Source organism: Manis javanica, chromosome 3 (genome assembly GCF_040802235.1).
Source record: "Manis javanica isolate MJ-LG chromosome 3, MJ_LKY, whole genome shotgun sequence".
Lineage (NCBI taxonomy): Eukaryota > Metazoa > Chordata > Mammalia > Pholidota > Manidae > Manis > Manis javanica.
In genome coordinates, this window is record NC_133158.1 from 16,314,144 (window position 1) to 16,334,354 (window position 20,211).

Consider the following 20,211-nt stretch of genomic DNA (forward strand, 5'->3'; position numbering starts at 1 on the left):
ACCCTTACCCAAATATGAAGAATAAAATTTATCAAAGGTACTTTTGTGAGACTTTATTTAATGCACACCTCTGTTAAATATCTGAGAAACTTGGTGGCAACCCTTTAAACCACAGGGATGTACTACACAGCAAAATACAGCTTGTGTTTCAAATACAGTAGTGCCCCCTTGCCGGTGGTTTTGCTTTCCACTGTTTCAGTTACCTGTAGTGGACCTCAGTCTGGCAGCAGAGGATCGTCCTCCTGATACATCCGCCTCATCAGGTCAATAGCAGGCTAACACTAAGTCCCAGGGCCTGTGTCGCCCACCTCACTTCATCTCACACAGGCATTTTATCAGCTCACGACATCACAAGAAGGGTGAGTGCAGAACCATAAGATATTTTGAGAGAGACCACATTCACATAACTTTATTACAGTATATTATAATTTTTCAATTTTATTATTGTTAATTTCTTACTGTGCCTAATTTATAAAATTAAACAATCATAGGCATGTATGTCTAGGAAAAAACATAGTATATACAGGGTTCAGTACTATCCACAGTTTGAGGCACCCACTGGGTCTTGGAATATATCCTGTGTAGATAAAGGGTGGGGGGTCCTACTATACTATTATTACAACTTTAATACTTTATCATTCCAGCCAGCATAAAACTGAATTCCAATGGGATCCTTTTTTAAAATATGAATTGGGTTTATACACATATTAGCTCCTTCTATTTTCTATATGGTGAATTTTGCAGATTAAATGCAAGAAATTTGGAGAAAATGACAACTTGAATAAAAATATATACTTATAATTACTAATGGTTGGGGGTCAATTCTGGAAGGAGCATAATAGAAGAATGCAGCATGTAAATGCTGTAAACTATTTACACTTTAAAAACAAGTTAAAATCTTCAAGTGAGATGTTTAAGGTTGGAGTGGGTAGACAGAAAAAGCTAATGAATAGTATACTTGTATCTCTTGACAAAACCTGTGTACTAAGGCAGTCAGCTATGAATTGGATCATTTTTTCATTTTGCAAATTTTTGAAATTCTTGTGGCTGTACAATACTGTGAAACACTGTGGTTGTACAAGCAAATGTGTAGAGCTTTCCAAGTTCTCAACTACTAATACACATTAAGTTTTTAAACATGTTTATGGCATTTTATCCTATCAGAATTTAGCTTCATAGCTAAATTCTATAGAATATGCTGGATACCTAAGACTTTAATTTACTACAGCCCTTTCATAACTATCCTGCTTTGTATGCAAGAATGTTTTAGAGAAATACTAAGTAGGAAAAAACAAAACTTGGCCATTGGCTATTCTAACATTAATCACTTGATTGAAAACTGTAAGTATTTAAATTTGAATACCATTGTACACACCAGCTTATCTTGTAAAAATAGAAAAACCATATTTCTTCCCAATGGCTTGTTCTTCCAAGTAACGCATTAGGCTGTCACTGTTAGGTCCGTTCTCCTAACCTGTTTTGCTTGTTATGCACCATCTGTGATTCTGTAAGAGGAGAAAGCAGGCAGATTCCCATTATTTGCTCAGATAAAGAGAGAAAAAGCACCCAAGTATGATTTCCTGATTTCTAGGGTTCACGCCTTTTGTACACAGTATTTCAGATCCTATGCACATAGTAACTAAGACAGATCATCAAGGGCTCTAGGAACCTAAGAGAAGGAAAGCCCACTGGGGGTTGGTGTTTTCCGGAAGGTTTTTGTGGAGAACTGGGGCTTGACCTGGGCTTTGAAGTGCGGTAGGACTTTCAAACAGAGCAGGAGGGAAGTCTTGGGGATGTTCTGTACAAGGGCCAATGAGAGCAAAGGCCCAGGGTAGGGTGTTTATGAGGAAGCTGTCTCTAAAGCATCTGTGGTGAGTAAGACTGGATCACTAAATTGGGAACAGGCAATAGGGCCTTGAATGATAGGAAAAGGAATTTAAGTTTGATCCTACAGCAAGTTTCCTTTATAAGACTTGAGATTAAAGTTCAAATTAGATTTACAGACTAAGCTTAAAAAACAACAACAAAACAATAAACAGGTAGCTAAAGCCAAAAGCTTCTCTTATTTATAAATTTTTTTACGAATCTAGCACACTGTCACCCATTGTCCCTATAGGTGTGGAAACAGGAAAGTTTATATATATATATATATATGCAGTGTTTGTGTTTCCTGTTACTTTTCTGGAAACTCTTGGTGTTTTCTCTACATCCTGAGGCTTAAGAGTTCTGTGCTCCTAGATACCCCTTACAGAAGTAGGCGGTCCATGGGAATGGCCGAGAGAGAAAGCCAGGCAGGGTTGGAAACTGTAAATCTCAATGGATTATCCAGAGAAATGCTGATTAACAATTCTTGAAAACATCAGAAGAAACTGGAACTCTGTTCACCCTTCATATTTCCATATAGCCAAACATGATTTGTTCCCTTTAAGATACAAGTGTGATGAATCACAACAGAGGAGATGGAAGGAGAAAAAATGGGAATCTAATAGTTAACACCACTACAGTATTTATTATTTACCAGGAGAGAGCAACAGCAAACATTTACGAAAAAACCTTTTTCTTAATTTCTGCTGTTGGAAACATGACTGAATTTCACTTGCATTAGTGAAACTGATTGGAAGTAGAAAATGTTGCCCCTGAATATTATTTCATCTCCTTCCCCTTTCCTTTTTAGCCCCTATTTTGTCATGGGCCAAGCATTCTGCCTGTCACAAAGCACCCCGATCATATACTGGCTTTGTTCCCAGTTCCACCTCCTGGATCCAGAAGTGTGCTGCTGAAATAATCTCTGAGCTCCAACCCAAGAGTCATTGTTCAGAGCCTTGTTCTTCTGGGTTACGCTGCTGCCTCTTACGCCAGTTCTTTTGGTACCTGCACCTGTGATTTAAGCGTTTAAAGAAAAGCGAAAGAATTAATCCAAGAGCTTTACAGCGAAATGACATTTACGTGCCTCTAAGGATGCAGAATGGATCAGGAATTTTGGCCAGAGAGCCCCCCAAATCATGCTGAAACAACCATCACCACCACAGCCACCATTTGCTGGGCATTTCCCGGTGCCAGGCACTGGGCTGAAGTGTACCACAAGGACAAAAGGGGAGGTGCTGGAGTCGGCCTGGTTCAAATCTTGCTCCTAGCACTTACCAGTTGTGTGTGTGCTGTTGGGCATTAACTCTCAGCTGCAAAATGACAGTAACAGTATCTACTTCACAAAGCTAGTTTAAGGATTAATGTTAAGTTAGTAATCAACATTAACATTTACTTCAAAAACATTTTCTCATTTCATCCTACAGCAGCCTCGTAGAGAGGGAACAGGCTCAGAAAGGACAGTGATTTCCCACACAGGCGACAGCAGAGCAGGATTTGAACCCAGATCTGCTTGAGTTCAGTATCCATGCCTTAGCCACCAAAAAAATACCACCACATGAATATGAAATAGATCTTCTTTTAAAAACTGTTCTTTCCTCTTTGAAGCACACTTCTAATTCAGAGACCCCACCCCTATCCCAGGGCAGAAGAATCACAAAAGAGCAGCAGGAGTCTGAGAGCAAATTGACTCTTAGCTTTGCTTCATAGGAACCATTTAAAGATGAGGCAAGTTCCTAAAGGGTTTAAAGCGGTGTTTCATCTTGGGAGGGTGACTCATCCATCACGGATGTATCTTCCAGAGGATGCTGAGGAAATCTAGAGAACACTTGGCATTGCTAGAATTAGGAGTAAGAATGTTTCTACTATTGCCCATGTCCACTGGCCAACGTGCCCATTCTGGCCATCTACTTACCATGGCCCTTCTCGCATCCAGGTCTCTGCCTGTGACCTTTGGCTGGAAAGATTTCCTAACACCCTGCCCACCACAGAGGACCTCTGATAGGCTGCTGCCTCCTGCCCAGCCTTCAAACCAAGGGGTCCTCCACGTGCTTCTGACCCTCTCCCTCCCTAGTGCCAGACTATCAGGAGGGGAGGGGGGTGAGCTCACTTTTAGGAGCGCTCACCCATAGAGAACACCAACAGTGGAGAACACCAATGAGCAAAAAATACAATGCCAACTGTATTCAAACACAGCTGACTCTTGAACAACATGGGTTTGAACTGTACGGGTTCAGATTTTTTTGCATATATTTTTTCAATATGCACATTTTTTTTCCAATAAATACACTGGGAAATTTTTTGGAGATGTGCAACAATTTGAAACAACTTTTTCTTTCTCTAGCTTACCTTCTTGTAAGAATACAGTATATAATACATATTACAAAACATGCTATTAATCGACTGCTTATGTTATCAGTAAGGCTTCCTAGTCAACAGGATGCTATCAGTTATGGTTTTGGGGAGGCAAACATTATTTGCAGATTTTTGATGGTACTGGGCATCTGTGCTTGCAATGCCCACGTTGTTCAACAAAAAACTATAACTGCAAAACTGCAATACATAATTAAAACAATGTGTTGTGTATATTGTTGAATGGAAAAAAAAGCAATTTATATAAATATTATCCCCAATGTATGCAAGGAAAGGTTCCAAATTAATAAAAATTTTTTAAAAAGTAAACTGTGGCACTGACCCCAGATAGTAAACCCAGAGACATATGGACATACTTAAAATAGATCAAGTTGGTAGGTTGGAGCACTGGGAGAAGTGGAATAAGTGACTAAATAATCATTAATTAGCTATTTGGAAAAGAAATAGAGCAGTCTTCCTTCCTACTGAATCTCTAAAATTTAACTCTTTAATTAATCTCTAATATGGAATATTTTTTTAAAGCAAAAACTACAGAAGCATCAAGAAAAGATAGACAAACATTTAAAAAAATCTTCAAAAGAGGCTATTTCTAGGAAGAACACAAAAGACAAAAGACGAAAACCTTAAAGGAAAAGAATAGCTAGATGGGATGTTGTAAAAATACAAAACTTTCTAACAGGTGAGAATCAACTTGCAGTACTGTTTGGAGGCCCTATCCGCTTTTCAGTTGTTGGTTAAAAACAGTTTTGGTTAAAAACTGTGGATGTTTAGCATTACAACATGCACATACACACACACACTCCCAGACACTGGGGGCAGGTGGGCAGGACGGGAAGACCCATTTCACCAGGAGTTAGTACACTCAGCCCCCTCGAGTTGAGCTCCTGCTCTGGGTCAACACCTCAGTGGGTGTCCAGGATGGAGATGAGGGAGACCTGCCTAGAGGAGCTCAGAACTGACCTGCTAGCAGGGAGCAGAATGTGGGAGATGCTGTAAGACGGGCACAGATGAAGGGTGATGGAGGTGCAACAGAAAAATATTCATGACTGATGTTTTGTTTTGTTTCTTTTTTGTGGGTAAAAAGTGCTATTTCAGCCAAGGTAGTTTGAGCAGAGGGTGGTATGAAGCCAGGAAAGGAAAGCCCTTCAGGAAAAATATCAGATGTGGTTCGCAGTGGATATCACAGAGTCATGATTGTCAAAGTGCGATGTCTAAAAAACCTGCATCAGAATCATGAAGGAATTGGTCAGAGATGCAAGTTCTCAGATCCCATTCAAGACCTTCTGAACCAGAAACTCCAGAAATGGGCTCCGTAATCTGTACTTTGCCTCCCAGTTGGTTTTGATGCAGGCTAAAATTTGAGAAACACCATCATTTAGTTTAGAATAGTTGAATCAAAAACTCTTTTCTCCAATAGGTTTAGGGAAATGCTGTTCCTGGTCTGTATAATTCTGACCAACGCATGCTCTTTTCTTTGAGATGAGTGTGAATGTTACACTGCTTTCTCCCATGGAGACTCTGTAAGGAGCATAACATCACCAAATGATCTAGGTTTGGCTTTGGCTTTCTTATAGATTCTCCTGTTCCTTTTTTGGAGGCAGGAAAAGGGAGCAGGAAAAAAAAAAAGAAAAATATGTGTGGGGGTGGGGACAGCAAGATTGAAGGAGTTGAAGACAACTCCAGGGCTACAAACCTCAATGTGTGAGAGAACCGAGAAGCGATGGAAAATCGGGAACCAGAAACAACAAGGAGGCCTAAAAAGGAGGAGCTTGACTGAATGAAGATGCTAAGGAAACCCCGGGAGATCTAAGGGAAAGGCAGATGATGTAAGGTTATGTGAGAACTGAAACAAAGGTAAAGAAGATAAAAGATGGGAACACGGGAAAGAGAAACTTTTTGCAATTTATCCCTTTGCAGGATAGAATCCAGAGAAACAAGTTAAAGAGAAAGATAACCTCATAAAACAAGGCAAAGAAGAAATGGCCAGATAGGAAGACTCAGGAGTCTCTAATCCTACATTTTGTGATTGTAACAAGTGCTAATGTGTCATGCAGTCTTTTGGCTAACTACATCACTTATGATATTATTATACTGGTCTTTCCAAAGGAGAAATTTAGCCCTGGCTAAATTTAGCCCTTCAGGCGACTGGCTGCAAGCAGCTCAGATACACATATGTGAGCCCAAAACCAAACTGAATGGATGGTAAAAGAGTTATATTGCTTTACTGGCACTGAAGCTTGCATGTGATTCAAATGCAGATGGCGTCAGTGAATTAAATAGTTGTTGCAGATGGGATTTTATCTCAGTAAACAGTATAAATACTCATTTAGAGGGGTGGCAGTGAGTAGACCACAAAACTTTTAAAGATGAAAGAAAATCATACATGTGTCAAGAAGAGATAAGCCTGCACAAGTCTTTGTTTTGGACGGGCATCATACTGACTCAGTTATTAACTCATAGGGAAATGAATTAGTGATAAATCAATAAATGAATTCAGTTTGTTAGACAAGACAAACACTTTAAAAAACATAGCTAAACCAACATAGCAGCAAACACCAAAAAATTCTACAAGAGTCTAAGCAATGTAAATGAGTGAAACAGACCAGGTAGTAGGCAGAAGGCATGGTGGGGACTGAGAAAACCTGGGGAGTCTATTACCTGTATCAAGGCAGAAGCCAATACACAGATCTAGCTGATTTGTGTCACACAAATACAAGCCCAGTGTGGTCAGATCTGTTTCAACTGGTATCAGATGTCTGGATGTTTTATGTGATATTTAAAGTTTTGTATGTTAATACTTAAGCCAAACAAAATAGGCCTGCAGAACTGGCATACAGCACACCAGTTTTCAATACCAGGCCCACAGAACACATTTCTCACACTGAATTAAATGGGAAGATCTTAGAGGAGGTAGTATTTGAGCCAACCGAGTATATAGATTTTCCTTTATTCTCTGCTAGCAACTTCATTTCAGGCACGGGACAGAGAAAGAACAAGCATTAAAATGAAAAAAATACAATTTTAAAATATAAACTGACTGCTTAATGAAATATACTCTAGAAAATAGAAAAATACAATTTCTAAGTCCACAAGAGGAAAATAACTCATCTTTTCTCCTTTTTAAGTTATTTTAGAATAGGTAATTTCTAAGTATGTTTTTGGATATTCAGTGCTCTACTTAGGAGAATCAGAAAACACAAGATTTCAAAATTGTGTTGTAATTGTAGCCTCATTCTTAAAAATCCAGGGCTTTAAAGGGTATCTCTGTCTTTCAAGAGCAGGGGAATCCTCAAAGCCTTTCGCTTCACCTTTCTGAAGTGAGTGTTGCTGTAGCTCATTTGGCTGACCCAGAATTCCCCTTCCTACTGGGATTCTGTGATAGCATCACTGATGGCGTTCACAATTCTTTCATTGAGCTAAGATGCACATTTTTGGGATTTGTCCACCGCCCTGAAACCAGAAAGCACCTTGCGGGCAGTGGCGTTTCACAGGGCTGGCTGCGGGGCTCCGGCAGGAGTGCTCCCCTAGCCTTTCACATTGCCAGCACTTCCCAGGAGCACCACGCCCTGTGGTGGTGCACACGTGCAGCTGTACTGCCACTTACAGTATCTTTGTAAGAATGATAAAGCATGTGTGACAAGATGTGGTGGGCAGTTAGAATTCTTTGCACTAATTTTGAACTTTTGCAAGTCTAAAATGATTTCGAACTGAAAAGATTTAATAAGTCTTTTTGAAGATTACCCTATGATGAGGTCTCAGAGCAGAAATTTACTGTGTATATAGCAAGGCACAAAAACAGCAATGGGGAGCAAACCCACAGTAGTGAATTTTTGTCAGTGGGTCGATGCGTATGCACATTTGTCTTGCAGAGCATTTTATAGGACCACGCAGGTGAAGCTGTGGAACAGTTTGGACCTGATATACATGCAAAGAGATGCTTATTGCAGGCCAAGCCGCGACTGAAAGCAGGGGAATTTGCCAATCTCTCGGAATAGATAAAACACATTTCAAAGTAGAGGCTGAGAGGCAAGACTGTCATTCAAAAATCATTTCAGTGTTTACTTTGCAGCATGTGTCTTTTTTAGTGGGCATTAAAAACAAAACACAACATAAAATTGATAACATTTTAGAATTGATTGAACATGGAAAATGTAGTACTTAGTAGGGTGTTCATTTTTGTAATTATAATTGGGAATTTATTTTAATGTCTTTTGCTCTAGGACTGGATTCAAAGCTGCAGTGTTCCCAGTTGACTAAAAGGCAGTACCTTGACCTTGAACATTATAAAACCAACACTGTGAGTTCCCTGAGGTTGAGACTCTACCTATCTTATTTACTGCTCTATCCCTGACCCCTGGTGCCTGATCCATGATCCATGGTACCTGACACATGGAAGCATTACATAAATCGTTGTTGCCTTAATGAGTAAGAGGATGGATAGAATGAAACAGTAGATTTGCTCAGTAGAACATGCCCTCAGAAGTCAGGAGGTTGGGTCACATAATCACTTGAACTTCATTCTCTTTTACTCTAAACACACATGCCACCTTTAATGTAGATTTTAAAAAGAATTATTTTTATTCTTTTTAGATTACCATTATTTACTGACTGTATGGCCATCAAGGTAGCTTGGATATGCTTTACTGATGACTGGTAACAGAAGGGAAAGAGCTAAGTTTCTCTCAAAACAACACCCTGCTCCATCCACTCCCTACAGAGGCCTGGCAGCCTGGAAAAGAGCAGGTGCAGAAGGTTGTGACCAAGGGCAGGCAAAGACCTCTTGCCAGACTTCATGTGACCTCTGGTCTTATTACTTTGGCTGCTGTCCCGGAAAAATAGAAGAACGAAAATTATAAATACTGCATTACTAGGAGATGGGACTGAGAGACATACATATGTTTAAAACATCTTGAAAAAATTGTGAATGCCTATGATGAAATAATGACTATTTTGTCAACATTATCTCTTGGCTAAATTATACTCTAGATTCAAAAATAATACAGTTAATTATCAATTACCTGTGGTCTTTGGACACAGACTTCTCAGTCTCTATAAATGCTATCACAGTATGACAAAAAATAATTTCTGCAATTTAATATGCAAGGAACAAATATTTTCATGTATCAGCAGCAGTAATTGTTAATCACAGCAAATTTTACAACTGAAATAACAGTAAAATATTTTAAAACTATGATTTCATGGCAATGCTAACATGAAGTTTACCATTTGTCTGACCCCTTAAAAAATGAAGAGTACTAATGAAATTACAGGTAGACTCCCTCATCTACTAAAACACACACTTTTAAAAAGCATTTTGGAAGCACTCAGTTGTCTAAAAACAACTGGTCTAACTAAATTAGGCTTCATTCTTACTTATACCTACTGCAGGCTCCTCAGGATTGTTAGCTCTGTGTGGCTGGGGTGAATAAAAACTTGACCCTGGACTCAGACTTGCATTTCAGTGTCAGCTCTATGGCTTCCTAGCTGTATCTTCTTATAAAATCAGAAGAAAAATAATAGCTACCTTATAGATTGTTCAGATGATGGGCTAATTCATATAATGAGCCTGGCCTGTAATAAGTGCTCAATAAATGTTAGCTGTTAATATCACTGTTACAGAAGTTATGTAGATGTGTGTGCTTGGGGATAACTGTCAATTCAGATCTACTGGTAATGCAGATAGGCTTCCTCCAGTTACCCCCCCGTTAGCGAGAATCTCCTTGTGTTCAGAGGAACAGGGCACAGGGTTGAGATACATTACTGTGGGGCTTGCTTGCCACTGCTCTTTTACTTACAGGTTTAAGATAGGCGACGTTGCTGTGACGAATATCATTCAAGAGCTGATCTCTGGGGGAGATTTCCACCAAGGGCGGCGGCCTATTTCTCGGCACCGGTTTGAGTGTTCTGATCACATCTTTGAGGTTGGTTTTCTCCGGTGGTTCTCTGGCTTCCGGCATCCGAGATTTGCGCTGGATCCTCTTCAGCTTCACCACCCGGAAAGAGTCAGGGTCTGTCCTGTACTGTGGAGGCTGTGATGGCTTCTTCATCATCTCATTCCGTTGACGGAAGGGGCCCGCTTGGGGGTTGGGAGGTGGAGGGGGAGGCTGGAGGAATTCTTGCATTCTGGAATCGGGCATTGGTCCACCCAACATCTCCCACATCCCAGGCGGCAGCCCCAACCCGTTCTCCAACATGGCTATTAGCCTTCTCTGCTCCTTGAGTTGCTGCTGTTTTTGTTCTTCTTGTCTTTTCTGTCTTTGTTTATCCTGATTCCTGGTGAGCAGATTGGTTACCACCATTCTAGGACCTGGAAGCTCAAAATGGTAGCCCATCTTCAGGAGAGTGTTATTTGCCTTCAAGAGCCTGGATATTTCCATTTCAGCCTGGTGGCCCAACATGTGTCTTTGATTGTGAAACCGAAGTTCAGTTAGTGTCTCATTAAACTGGAGACACCTCATGATGGCCACAATTCCTTTACCTGTGATGAAATTGGACTCAATGTTGAGAGTGGTAATACTCCTATTTTCACGCAACATGTTTGCCAGGGCAAACGCTATAGTCTCATCTGCACCCACGTTGGCTAAACTGAAGGTTTTGATGTGTTTGTTTTTCTTCATTGCATTGACAAAGTCTAGTAACATTTCCTTGGGGATGTTTTCAGTGTTGTTCAGGTTGAGTTCCTTCATGTCAGGATCATTTTGTCTAACTCGCCTCAAGCTCCCATCCAGGTCTGTCTGGTTTCCTGACGGCCTTGCACTTACCTTCAAAAAACTGGTATCTAGAGCTAACTTCTTAGGATCTAATTTTGATATTTTTTTCTCACTTTTTTCTTGGGTCTCTGGTATGTCTTTCTGTCCTTCAAATGCTTTCTTAGTTACTGGTTGGCAGTTGCTCTCACCATTTCTGATTTGTTCCTTTACTTCACCGTCCTCGGCTCTTTTTGTTTTTTCATTACTCTCTTCACTATCATCTTCATCACTGTCATCTTCATCTTCTCCATCTTCATCTTCTTCATCTTCATCATCATCATCATCATCTTCTTCATCATCATCATCTGTTTCTTGGGCATCAGGGCTGCCCTTTGATTCTCTTTTACTTGCAATGATTTCATTATTGAGCTTTTCTTTTAAATACTGGGGCACATTTTTACTACCTTTGTCTATTTCTTCATGCTGCTCTTCAGTGTCTCCCTAAAAGAGAGGTTTATGAGGGTTAGAATACATAGCAGTGGGGAATATGAAGTACAGCAATAGCTTCTGGAGATAGAAGGATTTATTATTGGGGAGAAAAAAGGAAGCAAAGAAACTATATAGAATTCTCTTAGGAAGAGTGGTAACAGTTAAGATAACTGTGGAGAGGAGCTGTTGGGGGACTTCACTTTTTACATTATGTAATTTTAGAGTGTTAAAAAAAAGCTCAAAGTACACATATTTTGTGAGCAAATACAATCAAAATAAAGATTAACTTTTATAGGCATACACATACACATTTTTTTGGCTATATTTACCTCATTGCATGTCATTAAAATGAAACATAGTTAATTTTGTTTCCAGATTCTGTATTGATTTTGAAAATGGGGCTCAAATCAGACTCACAGACTCCAAGAAGGGACTAGCGGTTACCAAAGGGGAGAGTTAAGGAGGGTGAGTGGGGAGGAAGGGAAAAGGGGATTAAGGGGCACTATAATCTGCAACAATATAGGTAGGTCATGGGGAAGGCAGTACAGCACGGAGAAGACAAGTAACGACTATAGCATCTTACTACGCTGTTAAGACAGTGACTGCAATGTGGGGGTGGGGGTGAGGACTTGATAATATGGGTGAATGCTGAAACCACAATGTTGTTCATGTAAAACCTTCATAAGATTGTATATCAATGATACTTAAATTTAAAAAATGGGGGTCAATTCCAGAAGCAGTTAAAAAATTATTTGTTTTGAAAACCTTATAGAGTTATCTATCAATACATTGGATTTTTTTTTTTTTGTATATAGTTGAATAGGCATCTTTGTACTCAGTAACTCTGGATTACACAATAATTTCCTTATTGTCCTAAACAAAATTTACATTCCTAAAATGCTTGCTAATCTGGTATAAGGTGTACATCAAGTTTCCCTGAAAACTTAACATATTGTGGGGAAACTGAGAGCAGCTTGATATTTTGGAATATATCAAAAACCTTGACTTTGATTTATCTTCTCAGCTTTGTGACAACTGCCCCAGCTACTCTAAGGAAAGCCTCAGTACTTCGCCTCCTTTTGGAGGAAAGTGTCTAGGAGGCAGAAGCAGCTACAAAAGGGGAGAGGTTTATGCAGACATTTAGAAACAGCTGTTTACGCTGGGAAGGAAAATGCAGTTTATTAGATTCTTGCCCATCAATTAGAATGCTTTCCTACACAACATGTGTACCTGACAAGTGTCACTTTGCAAACTAATGTATCAGTCTGAGACCCAGATTACCCTGGGTAAATGCTTCATCTATTTCTCGTAACATTTTACACACTGGAACGGGCACCACAGTCATGGTAAGCACCTAAAGCCTTTACCGTTGCTTTTCTCATCTGTCCCAGCAGGGGGAGCCAACCATCAAGCTGTTTAAATTATACCAAGGTAGAAATACTTTTTAAAGTACCCAATTTTCTTTCTCAGAAATTGGCATTCATATAGAATTGGCTTTTATTTCAGTCGTAAAATGTTTGCAAATTACACCTTAAACTCCTCCTGGTCAAGTCAGCAACTTATTTCCTTGAGTTCAGTACATGTGTAAACATACTCTCCTGCTCATGAAACAATTTATAGCTCTCCTTAGGTGCAGCCAGTGTGACAGTAATGTGACAAGATGTATTTCTATCAGCAGGCAAAACTAAAGGACGCTTCACTTGGAGTGGGGAATCTCCTTTCTGCTAAGTCACTTTTAAGTGGAACATTAAAAAAAATTATGCTAATACACAGTAAGTTCACAGATTCAGGCACAAGTCTAGTTTTCATATAAAAATATATTTAAGAAAGAACTATCTTTAGAACAGCTTGGTTACTATCAATTTCTAAATTTATCACTGATGCCCAATACACTGTGGTAATACTGGATATTTCGACTATTTGACTTTACTTGCAGGGTGAGTGGCTAGACTTCAGGGGGACTGTGATACCATAACAATTTATGTGAAGCATTGCATACATATGCATGCTTATGTACCCTGGAAGGGGAGGGTACAGAGCTTTTAACAGCTTCTTAAGGGGGCCTGTGAGCCAAAAAAAACACACAAAAAAACAAATGAGGAGTTAAGGACAAATCCTCTGGGTTGTAAAGTTAATTCATTATGTATCATTATGAATTCTGATTTTAAGTTAATTCATTATGTAGGGAAGAATACAGGCTTTCCTACACAGCAAACTCCACAGCAATTTTTCTTTAAAAAGAGACATTTAAAAGAAATTTCTACTTTTCCATCCCAACTATACCATGAAAGTATTTCAGAAACTTCCAGCCTGGCATAGGATTAAACATCATGACTTAATCTTTAAGTGGCAACAAAACAAAAATACCATGATTTAATCTCTCAGACAAAACAAGTGTCCTGAGAAATGGCAGCTACAACAGGGACACCTGCCAGCCATGCAGCCATTTCTCTGTTGTACATGAATCCCTGGTTACCTCAGATGGTGCAAAGGTGACAGGAACACGTTCATCTTCCAGCATGCGTCTGGATGCCTTCTGCCAATACATATAATCAATAAGAGATTTATGGTCAAAGTCTCCTGTTGGTGGCTTGTTGGTTTGATCCTTCTGAATCATTCCCACGGGAAGCCTGGGGTCAGGGGCCATGACTTCCACTTCTGACTGTAGTTTTCTTAGTTCTTCAGGGGATAAGTTGGCCAAGATTTCATCTTCATCAATGTCCCCATCAAAGATCTCCTCATCTGAATTCTTGCTGTGTTCAGACATGATTCTTTTCTATATTTTTCTATCGTACAAGAAAAGGAGAAATAATCAAAGCTGATTAGAGAAACTCTCAAGAAAGTCCTGCAGGTAACAGGCGTCCCTGGTTCAACACTGCCTTGAGAGAATTTTCCCCCAGAACCCAGTGGTGCTCACTGAGCGGCTGGAAGTGACTGCAGCAAAGCTCATGCCGGATCTATATTAAGCAAGGCTTGGCTGGACAGGGTCAGTTTATGGGGCGACTATGCTGCTCTCTTTCTGGCAACTTGAGTCAGCTGTGCAAATCCATCTGACATTTCAGTACAGCTGCTTAGGTTCCCCAGTGAGTAACATGTCTGCAGAAATTAAAGTAGCTCTCTTCCTGTATACTCTCCCATTGTCATAGACAAATTCATGCAGCCATACATACCACAATACTACAGTGGAGACCCCTTCTTTTTTTATTTAAATGAATAAATCAACTTACAATATTTTGGAAGGAAAACCCAACCACCAACTTGAGTTCTAGTGAAAAATTCATTTGAAGATGGAAATCAGGCTCTCAGGGCTTACCTCTTCACTACGATGTGACTCTGGAAGCAAATAAACCCGCACACAGCAGAGCCGTAGTCTGGCTTTGTTACTCATCCGCTGAGTAAGCTGAACCTTTCCAAGCTGTCCTTGTTTGCATCTAGATCCTGTGATCTACCAGGTGGGGACAACCAGCACTTGAATTTCCACTATGAGTGAGGAGTTTAATATTTTAAATCATTTGTTCTTCTCATTAAGTATTGATTAAGCCAGGATAAATTAAAATGGATTTAAATTGAAATGTAAAGAAACCCAAACTATTAAAGTACTGGAAGAAACCGTGAAAGCATTTTTTCATACTCTCAGGGGACAATATGACAATATTTATCAAAATGACAAATGTACATTTCCTTTGACCCAGCAATTCCACTTTTAGGAATGTATCCTACAGATACAGTCCCATGTGGGGGAAGTGACAGGTGCACAGATTATTCAGCACAGCAAAGTCTAACAAACCTGTGTCTTGTACGCTGATCTTTGTGATAAAGAGTAAAAAAGAAAATTCATATTTAAACAAATTTTATTAATATAACAGACCCTTAGGAAGATACACAAGAAACCAATAATCTTGAATACTTTTAGACAGAGAGATTGTCTGGGAGACAGGGCAAGGAAAAAGACTTTATTATTGTCTGTACTTTTATAATTGCCAAATTTTAAACTTTATGGATCTAATGCTTATTCAAAAATATACACTAATTGTATAAATTTAGGATAATGCAGGGAAGCATAAAGAAAATAAAAACTTCCCCTTATCACTAAGAGCTACTACCACTATTAACATTTTGGTTTAACATTCCAGTCCTTTTCTATAAGGCATATGAAACTCAATAATATTTTGTCATTTTTTTTCTTACAAAATTAAAATTTATTTTCTAGGCTATTGTGTATTCTGGGACTACAAAATTTTTAATAGTTCCCTGTTAATATTCTTTATATTGATGTACTATAATTTATGTAACCAATTCCCAACTGCTGGATATTTGGACTATTTCCAATTCTAACAAACACAAGCAGTTCTTCAATAAACATTCCTGTAAGGCAGATACTTGTACACACATAGGTTATTTCCTTAGGATAAACTGAATACATTTCAAGAAGTGAAATTTTTGGGTCAAAGAATATGAAGAAATTAAAGGTTTTTCATATGAATGGCTACGTTAACTCCTCAATATTATTACAAACTGTCCCCAATATAAATATAGACTAAGTTATTTATAAATTATATACATGTTACTTCAATTATTATATATTTAATTTATATGTATTACATTTATAATGTATAAATATATATGTAATATATGTCATGTCAAACAATATTCTTAGATCTATTGTATTTGTAATATTTATAATTTTTTGCATGTTTTTTCTTCCTACCCCAGGGGCTTATACTGAACACCCCAAGGCCAAAGGGCTTTTCATATATATGGCTAGATGATTTCCCAGAAAGGTATCAACAATTGACTTGAATGATCTTTTATGAAGTAAAGAACACAGGTACATAGTGGCAACTTACTGTTGGCCTCTCACCTATCAGACCTTCCTCTCATCCCTGTAAAAGGGAAGTAAGAGCTTGGCCTTAGTGGGCAGGGAGGTAAATCATTTTGCAGACAACTGACTTGCAGATGACTGATATCTGCACACCATCATTTCATAGATCTAGTTTTGCAGAACAGTGGTGTAAAGGGACTTGACCAGACCTTTGTGTTCAAGGAGGTTCGGGAAATGTTACATTCTGCATTTGCCTTATAAATTTGTAAAGCACATGAGCTTTTAGAGACTCAGAAATCATACCTGCAAGAAACCCATGTTTTTAGTCCAATATTCCTCAACCTTGTTAAGTCAGGCTTCTTTTTCCTTTCACAAATCACTTACTAATATTCTGTGCAATTAACTTTTCAAAATTCATACTCTGGAAAATACTGATCTAAATATCAAAGAGGAAGAGTTGGTATCAGTCTGTTGGATGCACATCCCATCTCCACTCCTTGGCAGGGATGGGACACAACCACTAAGCACAGCTTCCTCATCACATAAAGGGACCTGAGAACAGTATTTACCATATGCAATTACTCAGAGAACTCAATGGGGCTGTGTGTATGTGTATATATATATATATATAAATCAAGTAGGATGGTGCAGGGTAGAGTAAGCCCTCACTAAATGTTAAGTATGACTAGTCTCATATTTCATGGATAACCACAGAAATATTTAAGGAAAAACAAAGGCAACTGTAACATGTACCACATTTTATAAGCCACTTTCATGATCAAATTGATCGTTGCTAGCAATAAACAAAAAGGCTTTAAAAAATTTCGTTGCGTTTATGGAAAGAAACTCAGAGGCTTTTCAATGGATTGTGTATAAAGAAAATAGAAATGTAGTAAGAACCTCTCCTAAGAAAATGATCCCAATAGTTGTTGGGGTAAGCTTTCAGATCCAAATTCTATTCTGGTGACCAAATTTTTTTTTGATGTTCCAGCAGATTTAGGACTTTCTGTAAGTGGCGCTCCTTAGCTAACTTCCATCTTGCTGAACGAGTTTAGGAATTGAGCTGCTTCCACTGCACATTTTACCCATATGCTGACACGGAGGGTTTGGCTAGTGTAAGTAGTCCCGTTTGACACACGTGATTTACTTGCGCTTTCTCTTAAAGATGTTCTGCTACTGCCACCTCAGCAGCTTCTCATATCAGGTGCCAGCTATGGTACCAAGAGGAAGTAGCTAGAGAGAGGATAACTGCTTGAATCTCATAAGCAGACAGGGCGGCACAGATCAGAATCTGTGGTGGAGGTTATGAAGCACATGGATGCCCTGGGATGCACCCAGAAGCTACTGAATCAGAGTTCTTAGGTTTGGGTCCAGCAATCTGTACACTTTGAAAGCTCCCCTCCCCCTCATTGCAGTCACTGTTCATCAGCATAGTAAGATGCTATAGAGTCATTAGTTGTCTTCTCCGTGCTGTACTGCCTTCCCTGCGACCTACCTACATTGTTAGTTGTAAGCCATTCATCTTACCTATCAGGCTCAGAGAGCATCTGATGAGGTGCAGAACACCCTACCCCAAAATACGGTACCTTGGCATACTGAATACCTAAACTGAAGGAACTTGAGGAAGGGCAAGTGCAGGAAGGACCCTCCAACGTCCTCCAGGAGCAAGTTGTAAGCCCCTCATGTGAGAGGTGCCCACCCTATGCCAGAGGAAAAGAGCATCCTTATCTTTGAAGACAGAGGGACTTTGAGAGGAATGGGAAGGACAGGCCTTCCTAAGCTTCCCCCATTTGCTACCTTCAGCTTATTCCACCCTTTTGTCCTGTCATGTTTTTCCATAACTTTCACTCATCAGACCTAGCATAAAAGCACTCATGGTTAATGTTTCTTGAGGTCTTCATTTCCTTATGAAGGCTCCTGTCCCATGTAAAACTCCCATTAACTAAATATGTATGCTTTTCTTTTGTTGATTTGTCTTCCATCATTCCAATACACAGGGTCCCAGCTGGAGAACCTACCAGAGTGGTAGGAAAAAGAATTTGTTCCTCCTCTATCCTGGCCGTGTCAACCTTTGTACCTCAGTTACTTGATCTGTAAAAGTGAGATAATAAATATATCTACTTTATAGGATTTTTGAAAAATCTAAATGACATAATCCATGGTAAAAGCTTATTACACATTAGCTATTTATCACACTTCTCACAGATAAACTGTGTGATCCATTTCTGCCTAGAAACTGCCTGATACCCAACAAATATTGTTCAAGATTGTTTCAATTTTATTTTTTCCCAAATAGCACACTAAATAATGGGAAAGAACTGTGTAAAGCTTGATACATTTATGAAAAGTCCTGATGGTAAGAGGGAGCATTTCTTTCTTGCAGCCACTGATCTTCCATCCCCCATTCATTCAGGATGGGGAAGACTAAAGGTAAGTCATTTCGGTCTGCAGCCCCAAGCACTACAAATGGGCACAATTTCTATAAATGGTTCCCAAATGTTACTAAATAAATCAGCTCTCTCCTGTTTTTGGTATGCTACTCTCTTAGGCAATTCCATTTGGATGCCAAGAGTCTGCTCCCTGGTTGCAAACTGCCTGGAGATTTTGTGAGCAAGCAATTAATGCCTGGCTCTCTCCTCCAATTTCCCTGACCTGTGGCTCCACTGCCTCAGGGTGAACTATTAAGTTTACAGGGCAAGTGCTTCTCTAGAGACAAAATACACAGCATTGCTTTGGCCAGACCCTAGAGCAGAATGAATTACAAGAAGTTATTTACTATTTTGTCTTGTTTTAAAAGTCATTTCAAAATTGATTTGATTTTTGTTTCATTTCAGAGGTAAATTAATACTATATACTTCTGAAGGGTGTGAGGATGTTACTCCACTACCACTACACTGCTACTACATTAAACATTATGGATACTGCGGTTACTGCTGTTATCACCACTCCCACCATGGCCACTACCATCACCACTCCTGCGGCTACTATTGGTACTATTACTGAGACAGTCTGCCGCCACCACTAAGGTAGTAATTCTACAGCAGCCACATGCTAATATTTTTTGAGTACTTAACTTCACTAAGCCTGTGAAAAGTGCTTTATATATGCTCTACCGATTTCTCCATACAACAATCTTGAAAGATGGATACTTTTATTTCCCTTCTTTAACAGATATTAAAACTTCGGCATAGGTGTTTGAGCTAAAGACTGTCTATGAAGTCGGGGTTCTTAGGGTTCTCTATTACTTCCTACCAATCCAGCAGAAACAACATCTCACAGACTTAAAAGACTGGAATCGCACAGCACAGAAAAAAAATACTCTGCTTGTTGGTACCAGTTTTTAAAAAATGGCGAAAATTGGCAGATTGTGAGTGTTATGATCATCAACGGCAGTGAGATCATCATCAGACATGTATTGACTCTGTTGAAATATTGCAAAGATTCTTGGATCAATTCAGTCTGGAAAATGCTCGGTTAAAGAATGCTATAGAAATTTCTTAACCAAAAAGTTTTGAAATGACAAAGAGAATTGTGAATTTCTAAATTAAGAAAATTGTCTTTTCTGAACTAATAACCACAGAGCTTTTTACCATAGGACATGTTATAAGACTCATGTTCCTCAGAACATATTTTGTGAATGGTGACCAAAACAAGCCAAATAAAAAAGAGAAAACAATATATATTATGGGTTTACCTAGGGGAAAAGACTAGAAGGAAATAATTTAAAATGGTGTAATTCCAAGTGGAAGGATTACCAATGATTTTTATTTTATTTCATTTTATTGTTTGATCCAGCATTTTTTGTATTTCCAGGAAAACAAATAAATGCTGCTGATATTTCCAAACACAGAAAACCACCTCAGAGAATCTTTAAGTCAATTTTAGAATAACTGCCTTAACTTCTCCCTGACATTGGGCTCTGAGCATCCTCCTAAACAAGTGAAAAGTAAATGCAGGACTGATCAAATTTGCAGG

General features: G+C 39.0%; 1 protein-coding gene across 3 annotated transcripts in view; it reads right to left on the minus strand.

Annotated features, from left to right (window-relative positions):
* Positions 1 to 38: 38 nt before the first annotated feature.
* Positions 39 to 20,211, minus strand: part of LMOD3 (leiomodin 3) — a 48,248-nt gene continuing 28,075 nt past the window's right edge. Inside the window, exons 1-4 of one of the 3 annotated variants that reach the window (XM_073230887.1) lie at positions 14,728 to 14,824; positions 13,891 to 14,200; positions 10,032 to 11,426; positions 39 to 2,877 (exon numbers count right to left, since the gene is read on the minus strand). In XM_073230887.1, coding sequence (XP_073086988.1) covers positions 2,851 to 2,877; positions 10,032 to 11,426; positions 13,891 to 14,181 — 1,713 coding nt within the window. In that variant the 5' untranslated portion in view covers positions 14,182 to 14,200; positions 14,728 to 14,824 and the 3' untranslated portion in view covers positions 39 to 2,850. Of the gene's footprint in view, positions 2,878 to 10,031; positions 11,427 to 13,890; positions 14,380 to 14,727; positions 14,825 to 20,211 lie in introns of those variants that run through there. The other 2 variants (XM_073230888.1, XM_017658402.3) reach the window with 2 other exon arrangements.